Here is a 14,144-nt window from a genome sequence, read left to right as displayed (position 1 = left end):
CAGTAAACTCTTGTGCTAGCAAAACTCTTGAAGAGAGTTCCTGCTGATGGGAAATGAAGTCTATGGAAGCTGCCCAGTAGCAAAAGATACAGCTCAGTACAAAGCCCAAGGAAGCACAGCTATAGTGCCTTGGAACCAAAGCTTTTCTGGTTTTCAGCTATTTGACTTGCATTTTTCAGTGAGCTGCAGAAAGTAAAGAACAAACAGGAACACACGCTCAGGGGCAGCCTTACGTGGTCCATCATTTGCTGAAGTCCCTGGCTGAAAGGGCGCCGACCAATTCCCGGTGCACTCTCCGCATCGGGGAAGGAGAGCTGCCCGATGCTGGGCACCATCCCGTACTGCTTCACCATGGAGTAGGCTATCTTGGTCACCTTCTTCAGGTCGTCCTGGGCTCCTGCGTGAAAGAGATGCGACGCTTGCCAGCTCTGAGCTGAGTGAGAGAGCAGCAGGTCCTACACAAACACACATTTGACTAGTCCAGAGCCTGGGGGACCTGCAGGAACCCACCCAGGTGAACACTACCTGCTGATGGACCTTTCCTCGTGTACTGCAGGACCCGTGCATGACCCTGAGTAAACACACTGGTAGCTGAAGTATATGGATCGCTTAGCAGCCACTGCCTTCTGTTACCGCATTTGTCTGTAACTAGCTGGAACTAAGTGGAACTAAGGCACAGAAGGTCCAGGCTCTTCCACCAGCCAACAGTCTCACTGGGTAATTGCATCTGTGGCCTTAGGCTTTGGGACAAAGTCTAAGACAACACAGTTGCAAGCCACAATGAGACCTTCATTCTTAAAAAAACAACTCGAAGATCAAAACAAGTAATTTGGCATTTCCCTTTCCCACTGCCCAGAGTGGGAAAATTCTCAGGTCACCCTTGGACAGAGCAACAAGTACAGAAGTTCAGACTCTCTCAACACGATCTCCACCTGCCTGCAGCAGGGTCTGACTCCTCACCTGTAGTGACTTTGTTAAAGGTGATGGCCTCAGACACTCTCCCACCCAGAGCCATACACATCCTCTCCAGCAGCTGCTCCTTGGTGAAGAGATACTGCTCTCGTGGAAGGATCTGAGCGAATCCGAGTGCTGCGTTTGTTCGAGGGGCTATGGAAACCTGCAACACAGGGCAGCTCCGTCAGCACAGAGAACAAAAGAACCAACTATAGCAACAGAGGGAAGAAAGGAAGGGCCTGCACTCCCAGTGAAATTTGTTGAAAGCGATGGTGCAGGCTGACCTACAGACACATGGCCAAAACTGCAGTACGTCGCCGTTCCCATACTGAAGCCTCTGCCTCCACAGCTGCAGACATGCCCTTTCTGCCATTCCAGATCAAAAAAATTAAAAGGAAGCTGTCCTTGACAGCAAGTAAATGAAACCCTAACATTTAAGGGTGGCTTTGGAGGATATAAACCAGTCAGAGCTTGCTTTCTCATGTTCCAGAATCATCAGGACTACCTGGAGAAACACGGGATGTTTTCAGAAAAATAAGAGCCGTTTCCCCATCCAGCCACATCTCGTTGAGAGTAATTAACAACAGTTCAGCTTATACAATAGGTCATTCAGAGTGAATTTGCTGCTGGTGGCAGGCCAAGAAGCTGTCATCCTTGCCATTCCCACCCCTCCACCTCTCCCCTGCGTCCAGGCTCTTTGAGGAGACGTGCATGGGACAGAAGGCACCCTGGGGTGCCAAAGGGAGGCCCTTCCCTACAGAGAAGGGCTTCAGGCACACAAACTCCCAAGTGTGCCGATCTGAAAAACACATCTCTTTCCATCAGTATCAGAGCAGCTCCTGCAATGGCCTGACTGGTAGCTGCAACACGCTGGCAGGGAAAGAGGCCAGGCAGGCACGCACGCAGCGCAGCGCTTTGTGCCTGGAGGCGGCGCACGGGCTGAGCAGCAGCAGCAGGACGCTCACTTGCTCCAAATGTGCCCAGCACCAGGGTGGCCAGCAGACACACTGGGGGTGCTTTACAGTTGGCTTGCAAATGCAAGATTTTTCCTGTGGCCGATTAAGCTTTGCAGCAACACTGTCATAATTGGAGCCCGATAACGGACTTCTTGACGGCATATCTTGAGAGCAAAGGCAGGTCTCTGCTCTCATGAGCCCCCACCTGCGGTACTGCGTTCAGCTCTGGGGACCCCAGCACAAGAATGACATGGATGTGTTAGAACAAGTCCAGAGGAGGGCCACAAAGATGATCAAGGGGCTGGAGCACCTCTCCTACAAAGACAGGCTGAGGGAGTTGGGGTTGTTCAGTCTGGAGAAGCAAAGGCTCCAGGGAGACCTTACAGCAGCCTGCGGGTACCTAACGGGAAAGCTGGGGAGGGACTTTTTGTCAGGGGGTGTAGTGATAGGACAAGGGGCGATGGCTTTAAACAAAAAGAGGATAGGTTTAATTAGATATACGGAGGAAATTCTTTACTCTGAGGGTGGTGAGGCACTGGCACAGGCTGCCCAGAGAAGCTGTGGGTGCCCCATCCCTGAGGGTGCTCAAGGCCATGTGGGATGGGGCTTGGAGCAACCTGGTCTGGTGGGAGGTGTCCCGGCCCACGGAAGGGGGTTGGAACTGGGTGATCTTTAAGGTCCCTTCCAACCCAAACCCTTCTGTGATTCTATGATATTTGCTGTTTATGTTGATGCAGCATTCACAGCTCCAAGTTCATGGAGACCAGAGTAACGTAGCAGAATCTAACACAAGTGCTGCAAAAGAATCAACACGTCTTGGACGGAGGATCCCAAAGGATTCTCTTCCCACCCAGCATGGGGCTTCATTACACGACAGCCAGTGGCGGGGTTACCTTCATCACTGCCTCCGTGTGCTCCAGCAGCCAGCCAACCAACGCGTGACCCGATTCATGGAACGCCACAACCTTCCTCTCTTCTGGTGACAAGATCTTACTTCTTTTGGCAGTGCCTATCGGAACACAGACGAGATAAGACAATAAACTGTCAATAAATGTAACCAACAGGCATCACCTTGTAAAGAGAAGCACACGAGCTAGAGCAGTCTGCGGCTGCGCTGCCAGCAAAGTTGCCATTGCACGCTGTCTAGGGAGAGGCAGTAAAACACCCTTCAATTACACAGGGGAAGAGGTGCTCTCTTTCCCTGCAGCGGAAGGCAATCCATGCCTGGCAGAAACTTTTTCCCCTTACAACAGACTTAGTCATTGCACAAATAATTTAATGTTCGATTAACTCACAGCTCTAGAACGCAAAGCTCTGTTCTGTTCCCAGCTCTGTCAAAGGTACGTACATTACATCTCTGCCGAGGGACAGGTCTGCAACAAGTCAGCACCATTTCGAGAAAAAAGAAAAATCCAACCCCTAAAAAACCCACCACCAAAAAAAAAGGAGTCTGGCTGGAAGAGCATACTTATTCTGCTGTATGATCTTTCAGTCCCTTAGGGACACGAGGGAACCGAGATGTTCCATTATACGTAAAAAAAAAAAAACACGAATATCTACCAAAATCTTTCTCCAGACCCAAGGAATCTCTGATTACACATGGCATGCTCTGTATGAGCTTATTCCCAGGCTCTTGAGAACTAGCAAATTAAGCCATAACTCACATTTAATACTTTCTCCAGAAAGGTGATTTTTGAAAGTGTCTATTTTCCAACCCAGTAGTCCGTAACACAGAATAAGTCCAATTAGGATTTCAAAAAATGCTGAATGGGAGTAAAGCTTCTGGCACGTAGAAAATACGTTAACTACAGAACACGCTGCGCACCGAGCACTCATTACTGCCCTGCGTATCGAGCGCAAGAAGGTACCAGTACTTTAAAGTGGATGTCTCTGCACTGTGCCAGGAGCAATAGGGGGTAGAGCAGGCACAGTCAAGAGCAGCATTATACCAAGGTTGCCTGATGTCTTGGAAAACAACATTCTATTAACATTAATTTTTAAACAAAGTCAAGAGCTTTATTAAACAAGGAAACAGCAAAATTAGCGTGGCAGATCTTGTAAAATTACTGCTCAGGGATGCTGGAAACCACTGTGCCCTGCAAGGCATGATGGTGATGGAATAGCAGATTAATTGCAACAGCCTTGATTTTCATTAGTCAGCCCCTCACCTTGCCTTCAGCAGTGTGCGTGCATTCCCTGTATGGATCTTTCTATAGAAAGATGCATGTATGCACTATATATAATCTATGTAATTTTTTTATACTCTGGAAGCATCCCTCTGCCAGCCCACCAAGAAGGGAGGGACTGTACTCTTCACAATAGCACACAGCGTGCCCACAAAGATTGTTTCTTCCCCTACAGAAAGCAAGCTCCAGGCAGGAGAGCTCTCCGAAGGCCTGCACTTATCACATTTATGAGAGAAATAATCCAGGAAGCAACTCTGGTGCATCTCTGCTGGTCTTACACTGCGTGCACAAACCCCACCAGGGCACAGGCTCTGCTCCGTCTTCCAAAGACCGTTCCAAAGACAGCCCCCAACTGCCTCTGTGTGCTCAGCAGGTTTCCTCCATCACTCCCAGGAGACCTGACTTACTGACTACTTTCTGTTCCCAAACTAAAAACACAATGGAGACTACCACAGTGAAGAGTTCTTACTCCTCCCTTACAGCAACACAAAGCTTTAAGGCTGACAGGGCCTCTGGACTTGCGAAGTTCTCTTTTGATTCCGCACCACCCTTATTAAAACCAGCAGCCTATAATGGAAAGCACAGTAATATCTTGTTTTCTTCAAGAAAAGCTTTTATAGCAACTGAAATACCCTCTGAATTGTGAAACTCAGAAGCATTCCTATTACATGGCAAGGGTACATTTAATATAAGGGCCTGGAGGGGTGTTTAGGGTGTCCTACAAAAAATAGCCAAGTCCTGCTAATACGAAAAAAATCCGATTAAGCAACAAAAAGATGTTATTGCCTCTCAAATGCCACAAAGCCTCAGTGAAGCGAGCCAGCCTGTCAGCAGTGAAACTGCTAAAGCCCATGCCCTCTAACGTCCACCACATTAAAACAAGATATCCCTTCTGCTACACATCCCTGTGGTCTTCCTTGCTTCTTGCCCATGTCTGGGGAACTAAGGCTATGGTGGAACTCACAATGAAAAGTTAAGGGAACGCCTGCGAGTTTAGGGCTTTCTGTACTGCAGACGGGAAAGTAAAGCACATATTTGCTATAGCTGATTAGGACTTCTGCGCTGCAGCTAGAGCTGCCTCGCTGTCCACTCCTGGGAGCTGCTGAGTACAGCTGAGTACAGGCTTAGTAGAAACGGGGTCACAGGCACCCAAAGCACCCCAAGGGTTGTTTTTAAGAGGCAGGTGAAACTGTCAGGAGTTCTCAAAAATCTTCTCTGAGATGAGGAATTATTTAGGCATTTTCTGATAAAAAAACAAATAGTGAAAACCTAATTTCTATATTAGGAAATAACTGACCCAGTACAAACATCCTGTTTCACACGCTCTACTAAGAACAGCACAGAACGCCTCTCCGTTTGCCCAGGCTCACCCCCCAGTAATGATGCTGCAGCCTGGAAGCAGTTAAGTGTCAGATTATGAAAACCAAAGCTTGCCTAGAGGGCAGTTCAGATCAAAACCCACCAGATTCAAATCCCTCAGGTGAAGTCAAGCGTTCTGGGAACTCTTTTCCCCCCTCCCTCTAATATATTGCTACAGGGTAATCTCCAGAGGTTCCTCTGCTGGCACTTGCACAAGTGACAGGGAAAGGCTGACAGGATGTTCTCAGAGGGAGAACAGTACTCTACTGTCTTTCAGTTTTTTCTGCCAATTCATCAAAGCCTGGGCTTTGAGGCCAAAAAGAAAAATCTCTAATTTCTTCCTGTTGCTGTTGAGGATGGGGTAGCCTGTTTGCTTTTGCTATTCATGTTTATGTAGCAGGTGTCCAGAGCAGAAACAAAAACCCAGAGATACTTCCACTTTATTTATTTTAATGAAAAAACAAACCAACCACCAACCATCCAGCTTTGAATTCCCCTCTTTACTATTTTGCTACTGGTCATTTTCCCTGAGCTACTGGCTCAGGTTGCCTGCAGAGTCAGAAAAACAGGTCCATTTAGGGTCTTGTTCATAAAACCTTTCTCCAGCTATGGCATTCAAGATCTTCCAGACAGCTCTGTCTACAAGAGGAACCGGTTAAGACCCAACTGTCTTCCTGGAACATAACCCGATCACCTGATCCTTCTCTCAAGGAGCTGACACAGATTAGCAAGACAACAACAGAAACGGCTGGGTCACTTACCTGCAATCACTCTTTCCACGGCATACTCAAAGTTGAAAGTATCAATGGATTTGTGACCTTCTCTAGCGGCATGAAGAGCAGCTTCGTTGCATATATTTGCTATGTCAGCTCCTGTAGACAAGAGTTTACAAGAATTATATTGCGTTTGTTATGTGACAGACATTTTAGGGGACAGAAAAGGCAGGAACAGATCTAGAGAGAGACCTAAGGAAGTCAAATAGCCTGCACTGCAAGCTCCTCTTTGTTCCTTGGGAACAGAGAGCAAACCTAATCCATGGTGTTTATGTTGGATTTGAACAATACAACTGCCTTGGCAATGAACGCTGCGTTGCCACACAGAGGACAGAGTTCAGCAATCAATTAACAGGCTGAAGCCAAGGCTGGCTCTCAACAACAGGGGAGTGGCGTGGGCAGCCTGGATTGGCATGGGCCGCCGCGCTGCTCATACAGCGACCGCACAAACCTCTGTGCAGAAGAGAAAGAACATCTGTTCTGAGTTTGTGTGTGTGGGTGATGGTGGTGGGGGGCTGCCGAAAGAAGTCACGAAGAGGCACTGTGCTGGGGCCTGTTAGAGGGGAAACCCAGAAAGGATATTCCAGGAACTCCACATAAACAGGAACTCTGGAGCCCCTTGCTCAGCACTGTTTCAAAGTCCCAGGGACCTACCCTGGAAACAGGCTCAGTGCAGGAGCCAGAGCTGTCCAATTTCTACCCTGACCGACGAAGGAACTGCTATTCATTCCTCCCATCATTTTCCTGGTAACACATATCAACTTAAGAGTCTTTCCACATCTCAGCATGAAGTGCAACACCTCATCCTTGACAACAGCTTTGGAGCAGAGAATGAAGAGTGGTTCCTCCCCTTTGGAATCAGGATTCAGGCACTGTAAAAGTGTGTTTTCCTCCAACCTCCACACCCTGCCAGAAATTTCAGAAGATTGAAAATAGCCACAAACAATTGCTTATTGCAACTCCATTTACCAGGGAGCTGGTTAGGTTCCCACTATTTCAGTGGAGAAGATTTGAAGTGGAGGGGAAAAAAAAAAAGCCCTTTAGACCAAAATACCCTCTTAAAACTAAGCAACTGAGAAGCTTCGGGTTGAACTGCAGAATTAGCAAGCATGGAAGGAGGCAGAACAGCCCCACAGGGACACAGCATGTCATACCGCTGAAGCCTGGAGTCAGTTCTGCAAGGTGCTGCGAGTAGAAGCTGGCGTCTTGGATCAGTTTGAGACCCTTCAGGTGCTGCTCAAAGATCTCTCTTCTCTCCTGCGAAGAACACAGAGCACTCGCACGACAGCGAACACCCGAGCCCAGCAAGCCTTTGCAACATGGCAGCTTGCCTGCTCCCTGTCCCAGGGAGCAGAGGAGGAGCCAGACCTCTGGCAGCGGGGACAGGAGCACTGCCACCAGAGGGCAGGGCTGTCCTTACAGCACTTCAGCTCTTACGGGAGCCCCGATAATCACCCAGCTCTCAAATTCGGAACAGATGTACGAAGGCTTACCGTGAGTCACTGCTTTCTCTCTCAGGGCCACTCTCTCCTCCAAACTTTCACTCTGATCTGCCTTTTAACTTTTCTCTCCCCCTAAAAGCACTTGCAGGAAGGAGCTCTGAGTGCCTCTACCTGCTCCTCCTACACTGCAAACGAAAACCCCATCTACTAGCGACTTAGCCTGCAACCACTTCCCAGACAAAGGTGGGGGTGAGATGATGGCTGGCGGGCAGCCAAGCAGTGACTCATTCAGCTGGTCCAGGAGATCCTGATTAAAACAATGGGCTCAGTTGCCAGGGTTTTTCCCCTTCCTCCTTCAGGGCAGCTGCACGGTTCATGCTTCCGGTGCCAGATTGTATCAGGCATTTAAGGTATTTTAAGTGAAAACTCTGAGGACGACAGTAAAGCACAGATGGAAGAAGGAAGAGGCTGTGCTGGCAGAGCGGACAGACCTTTACTGCAGCTGAGCCTGTTTCCAAAGCTCTGCTACAAACGTCAACACAGCAGCCGTGGAAGACTCCCCTAGTAAATGGATTTAACAAGCAGTCAGAAGGAAAGTCACTTAGCGGGCTGTCTGAAGGGAAACAAAGAGCCTGACAAGGACAGTGAGGACAACAAACCTGCGAGGCAAATGATGCTCAAAGCGCACGACAATTTGAGCTCTCCCCCACAAGCCAGCTTGCCAATTAGGTGGTTCCCAACTTCCTGGGGAGAAGACTATATATAACGTTCTGCATCTGCATGGCAAAGAGCCTCACAGGAGAATCTTCTGCCAAAGCTCGTATAGGAACAGATACACTTAAAAACAGCGAGCTGTCATTTCACTGAAACAGGCAACTACATTAGCATGTCAAATCTCTGATTTAGGGCACATAAATAAGAACGAAGGCACACAGAAAGGCATGCTATCTCTATCTTCTCCAAGCTCAGCCTTTGCCAGGCCCGTGAATCATCAGCAAGCAAAGGACTGGGACACTTTTGTCACTAGCATTATAGGAAGGACAGGACAGTACGTGGAAAATACCTGGAGCGTTGGAAGATCAATAAAGATGTGCCTGTCAAGCCTCCCAGGTCTCATCAAGGCATTATCCAAGACATCAGCACGGTTGGTGGAAGCCAGCACTATAACGTGATCTGCGGTCCCCATTCCTGTAGCAGAGCAAGCAAAAACAAAGGTGAAGGTTTCCACCACCACAAAGAGCAAGCACACAAAGGGACGAGGCCGGGCAGGATGCAGAGAACATCTTACACATCTTTATCACAAAGGACGCATTTACGACATCCTTTGGGGCAGCTGAGGCTGAGAAAGTGTCCTGTTCCCTAGGAGCACGAGGCAGGAAGGAACCTCCCAGGTCACCCGGGCCAGTCTCTGGTCCTTGTGGGCACTCTGAAATTCCCTTTTCAGTTACTTAAACCCCAGCCTAAAACTTTTTTTTTTTTTTTTGCCACATGTTGAAATTGCTCCAACTGGAAGCCAGAACAGAATCGTTCTGTTCAGATGAGCTGGGATGTGCCTTCTCACCCCCAGCCTTAAGTCAATTCCCGCTTCTTTAGCTCCAGTCGTACAAACAACACTTTTTAGCTGAAATAGCATTTTCCTCCCCAGTATTCCCGCGGAAAGCCCGTCCGGCTTTCATTTACTTTTAGCCCTCAGTCACAGACTGATCACCAGGGAAGGGACAGGCTTCCTCCTGACCAGCTCACGTTAATGCAGAAACAGAAGACGCAGCCTTGACACCCAGCAAGTGCCATATTACAGCACGACTCGATCTGCGTCTTTTGACTCGCCTTTTATCACTCCATTGGCGCCCAGGCATCCCGCAGACCGGTGCAAAGCCCAGCCCTGCAGAACATCCCACAGACACCACGTAGGCAGGGGCAGAATGTGCCCGAACAGCTCCGCAGTGATTGTTAGCAGACACCAGCTCAAGCCACAGCCACAAGGTTTTGTCTCCGGGTCTTAAAGATGAAGGGAGCATCAGGATTTACAGGCTTTGCGAGAGCAGCACGGAGGCATCAAAGGCAGACAGGACTTCCTGGGGAAGCCGGAGCACTAACAGCTGGAGGAGGGCAGAACGGGGCAGGTGGCTGCGCTGCTTGGGTGGGGAGCCAGGGATGATGCTGAATCACCGAACCACGCTGCTTATTTATTACATTCCACCGGGTGCCCAGAGGCCCCTGGTGTGAGTCACCTGCTCGGAGCCGATTCAGCCGCCCTGGCACGCAGCAGCCTTCCCAGGGAACGGCCGCGTTAGCCCCATGCGCTTCTGCCCTGGCTGCCAAGTCACACGCTGCAGAAAGCGGCTTTATGCACGTAAGCTGGGTGGGTTTCAGCTCTCCCCGGCTTTGCCGAAGAGCTGCCAAATGTGTCAGCGTACAAGAGCTCAGCAGAGAGATTAGGGTTACAGGTGAGGCAGAGGACTGGCTCTGTCAGCTTGCACTACAGCGAACCTCCGTTCTTCCTCCCTGCAGGATGCTGTCTGAATAAGCTCCCGGAGAGGATGAAGCCGACCACTCTTCAGGCACGTATTACGCTGCGCTCTGGAGGGTGATAAACAAGCAGAGAGACTGGCAGGCACTTGGGGGATAGCAAGCTTCCTTCACATGGTAGGATTAGACGGTACGGTACATTATCAGCTCTGCAGCTGGGAAGACGCGGCCTTAAAATAGGTCTGACTATCAGAACAAGCATAATAAAAACAGAACCGCTGAGTGCATCCTCCTCACGTCAGCTTCTGCCCCACTTGTTCTCCAGCCTGCAGCCCAGCGGCGCAGAACAGCTCCGAGAAACCTACACCAGCAGCCTCTGAGTCACATCCCAGCTCCCGGCGCCGTGTCACCTGGCATGTGACAGGCTTTGGCTTCCACAGGCAACGATCGGTCACAGGAACAGGCTACGAAAACACCACCTCAGTAACAGCAACAAGTTAAGAACGGTTCTGAAAATCTAGCCCGAAGAGAGCCTTCATATCCATAAAGCTTACAACTTAACCCACTTCAAAAGGAAAGGAGAAGGGGCCACCTGAATTGCTCAGTGCTCTCCCCCCCCCGCTGCCAGAGCTGCCCCGATGGGCGTCCCATCTGCGTTACTACACCGTCCTTCCCCAGCCACTCATTCAAGGCATTTCGGACATCATCTGTGCGCAGCGTCACTGAAACAGGGCCACCGCTGCGAGGGAAGTCGCAGGGTCACACGCCTGCACGTGGCACACGCCAGGGGAGAGGGCTCGTCTGAGGACTTCAGGCTGCCACCAAAAGCAGGCCTGCGTTTTTATTCACAAAACCAGGAATCAGCCCCGGCCTGTCAGGCTCCTCTCAGATGCGTTCAGAAGGGAGGAGATATTTGGGTCACATTCCTCTTCCGCTTGTTTGCGGCTTGTGAGGGAAGATTCACTATTCGGAGCAGGCACCTGTTCCGACGAAGGCTGGAGTTTGAGTCGCTCTGCTTTTAAGACAGCTTTTGTACGCACAGGCTCCGTCCTGCCCCTTCTCCCACCCCATTCCTGGGGCTTCCAGAACGTGAAGCAAGCTGCCAGAGCGATGAAACCAAGGTAGCTTGCAGGAAGAGGCTACAATTACTCTAAAACCCGCACACCAGCGTCAGAGCACACTGCACGTTGCATCCTGCACAGCTCCGTGTAACAGCCCTTGGTGCCCTTGTCCTTCCCGCAGCCGGCAGAGGGGATCCGTGAGGCTCTGACCCTCCTCTTCCTTCCCCACCTCACCTATGAGTAATCTCGATCCAGCACACGCATTCCACAGTCGCTGCTAAGCTGATGATTCACAGATCTACTTCTGCACTTGATTTTTTTTTTTCAAATGAATAGCTCGACTCAGTGCTGTGGTGTTGCCTTGCAGAGATTCAACCATCAATTTCAGCTAAAAGCAGCTAAAACAGCTCTCAACCTCCCCTTTCAAGGTTCCTCATTAGAAACATATGACTCCTCCACTCATGCCTGGGTAAACTGTCAACGTCCTTAAAAAATAAAAAAAAATATTCACTATCCTCCTGAAAAACTCTCTTTTGTAACGATGGACACAGCACTTCAGCATTCATTTAGGTAACATGCAGCCAGATAGCATTTCAACGACACGAGCCAAGATCCACGCTTATGTGTACAAGCCAACAGTAACCCGTGTTTCTTGTACTACCCTGACAGTCCTTGCCAGCTGTCTCTCGTTTGACATTATAAACTCCTTGGGCTATTTTTTTAGTGTGTGTTTGATAAAGCACTTAGCTAAACGCGGGACTTAGTCCGTGATCCATACGAGAGACAAATAAATAATCATGAAGCAATATAAATTTAAAAATAAGCTAGGCAGCACACAACAAAGAAGCTGTGTTTTTGTTTTGTTTTTTTTCCTAGGACTTTTAAAGCATACACTGAGGACAACATTTACCTTTTAAACTCACTTTTGAAGGGATTTGTTCCCAAACTTCTGAATTGAGACTCAAAGAAGCAACGCTCTAGAAACAGCACCTGATTTCTACAGACCACAGAAAATGAGACATTTTCATTTCTAGCACTGAGATGTCGATTGCACTGACCACGTATTCCTGAACAGATGGCCCCCATCTGATTCAGCATTAACCTGTTGCCGGTTCACCTTGCAACCGTCAAGAGGAAAAAAACAACCAAGCTGGCACTGGCGTTCTGCGTGTCAGTAATGGCCTTTTCCATGGAGACAGCATTACACAGATACAGCTGTAAACAGTTATGTTCGCTCCAAGAATATCTATATGCTTGGCCAAGATGCCTAAGCGTGTGGATGTGCAAAGTCCCATGGAACCGCATACACATTTATGGTGATTTCTGGTAACAACACAGCACTGCGTCTTTCAGGGAGGTTCCTCTGATAACCAGATTTGTGTCTGGTTATTTAGGACCCACTTAAAGCTCATTCCCCTCCTTCAAAAACTTCATGGCACCTGGGCGAAAGCAGAGAGGGGCCTGGAGGATTTCTCTTCAGAAGGACCACTCCACCCTGTTTGCACCATGCTGTGCCCCAGCTTACAATTTCTCCTCCTTCTGCAGCACAGGCAGAGATCCAGAATTACAGATCATCTCGTGTGCAGCATGGAGGAATAGCTACCCTTTCCTGAAAACACTTCACAAGTCCCAGCTTGTCTCCTTGAGAGCCGAAGGCTGACCACACAGCACGCTCCAGACGGCAGCCTTACCGCCGAGCTGCAGGAAGAGCTCTGCTTCAGCAGGGCTGCACCCACTGCTCCCCTGTGAGCATCCAGCAAAGAGGAACAAGCTCCTTTCACCCCTCAGGTCTGGAGAAAGAGGGATGCCTTCAGTGCAGGACTTTTAACTTCTCACATAAAGAATCCGATGAGGTGTCACGTTATAGTCGAGGTAAAAGGTAGCCCTGTCCCTCGGAACAGCAGACTGATACAAACACACCCTGATGGACAAGTAACTATCCCTTACCTTGCCCTGCAACGGGAGGGTTTAGCAACAGAAGCAGTGCAAGTTGGGTCAGGGCAGCAGGCTCTGACAGGGTTATGACTAACAACAGACAAAGGATTGTTCTTTTTGGCTCTTGCATGAAAGCGTCATGAAAAGGGTTGATTCCATATGTGGTACAGCCAGCAACCATCCAGAAGTGTGGCATCAAACCAGGACTTGTCTGCAAAGCTTCCCTCTCCCAGCTTAGACAGGCATCTTATAGCCAGGCAAGAGACGTGAGATTAGGTCAAGGGACAGGAGAATGAATATTTTCTATTGCTTATGTCCCTCTGGGCAACTAAACTTTAAACCTTATCAGATTTTAAAACCATCACCTGTCTTAGAACACAGCCAGTATTCAACATTTAACGGTCAGCTGGACCTAAGTGTTACCAGCTATGGACAGTAGTGTCCTTGCTGCCAATTCATTCTCTTTTGGTTCCCCAGTACTGTAAAAAATTCCTCTCCAACCGCCAGTAGGAAAACATACTCCTGAACTGAAGCCACTTACTGTAGGAAGAGTCTTTGGGGTTGCTGCCCTCTGCCAGCCAGGATCTCTAATGCATGTTATCCACCGGTTTTGTTCGCAGGTGGATGCTGCTGTGTTGTTGGTGCACATTCACCCCGAAGGTGACACTACAATTCTGACTCAGTCTTTGGAGTACAGTCACAAAAACAGCTGGCTGCAGGGTTTTACGTTTACTAGATTTTGACCCTTAATCCTTTTGAAATCTAGACATTTATATAGGGTTTTTATCTCCACAGCTTATTTACACCACGTTCTCAAACATCTCTCCTTAGCCCAGTGACTTCCTAGGCACCATCAGCTCTGGAGTAGTCCTCCCTAAGTCTCCAGTGACCGATGGCGAGATGTAACATAGAGCCTTCAGAAACAGGGACTAACGATGGGACACAGATTCAGACTAGTGCTTGAGGAGAGCCCTGGGGGATGTGCAGAAAAGCGTAATTCAGTGTGAAG

General features: G+C 49.1%; 1 protein-coding gene across 1 annotated transcript in view; it reads right to left on the bottom strand.

Annotated features, from left to right (window-relative positions):
- Positions 1-14,144, bottom strand: part of SPG7 (SPG7 matrix AAA peptidase subunit, paraplegin) — a 31,903-nt gene that overhangs the window by 2,687 nt on the left and 15,072 nt on the right. Inside the window, exons 10-15 of the mRNA XM_083851776.1 lie at positions 8,734-8,858; positions 7,383-7,485; positions 6,217-6,327; positions 2,804-2,919; positions 961-1,117; positions 234-397 (exon numbers count right to left, since the gene is read on the bottom strand). Of these exons, the coding sequence (XP_083707902.1) occupies positions 234-397; positions 961-1,117; positions 2,804-2,919; positions 6,217-6,327; positions 7,383-7,485; positions 8,734-8,858 (776 nt within the window). The remainder of the gene's footprint in view (positions 1-233; positions 398-960; positions 1,118-2,803; positions 2,920-6,216; positions 6,328-7,382; positions 7,486-8,733; positions 8,859-14,144) is intronic.

The sequence above is a fragment of the Anser anser genome (assembly GCF_964211835.1).
Source record: "Anser anser genome assembly, chromosome: 11".
NCBI lineage: Eukaryota > Metazoa > Chordata > Aves > Anseriformes > Anatidae > Anser > Anser anser.
This window is presented reverse-complemented; position numbering and strand designations above follow the sequence as displayed.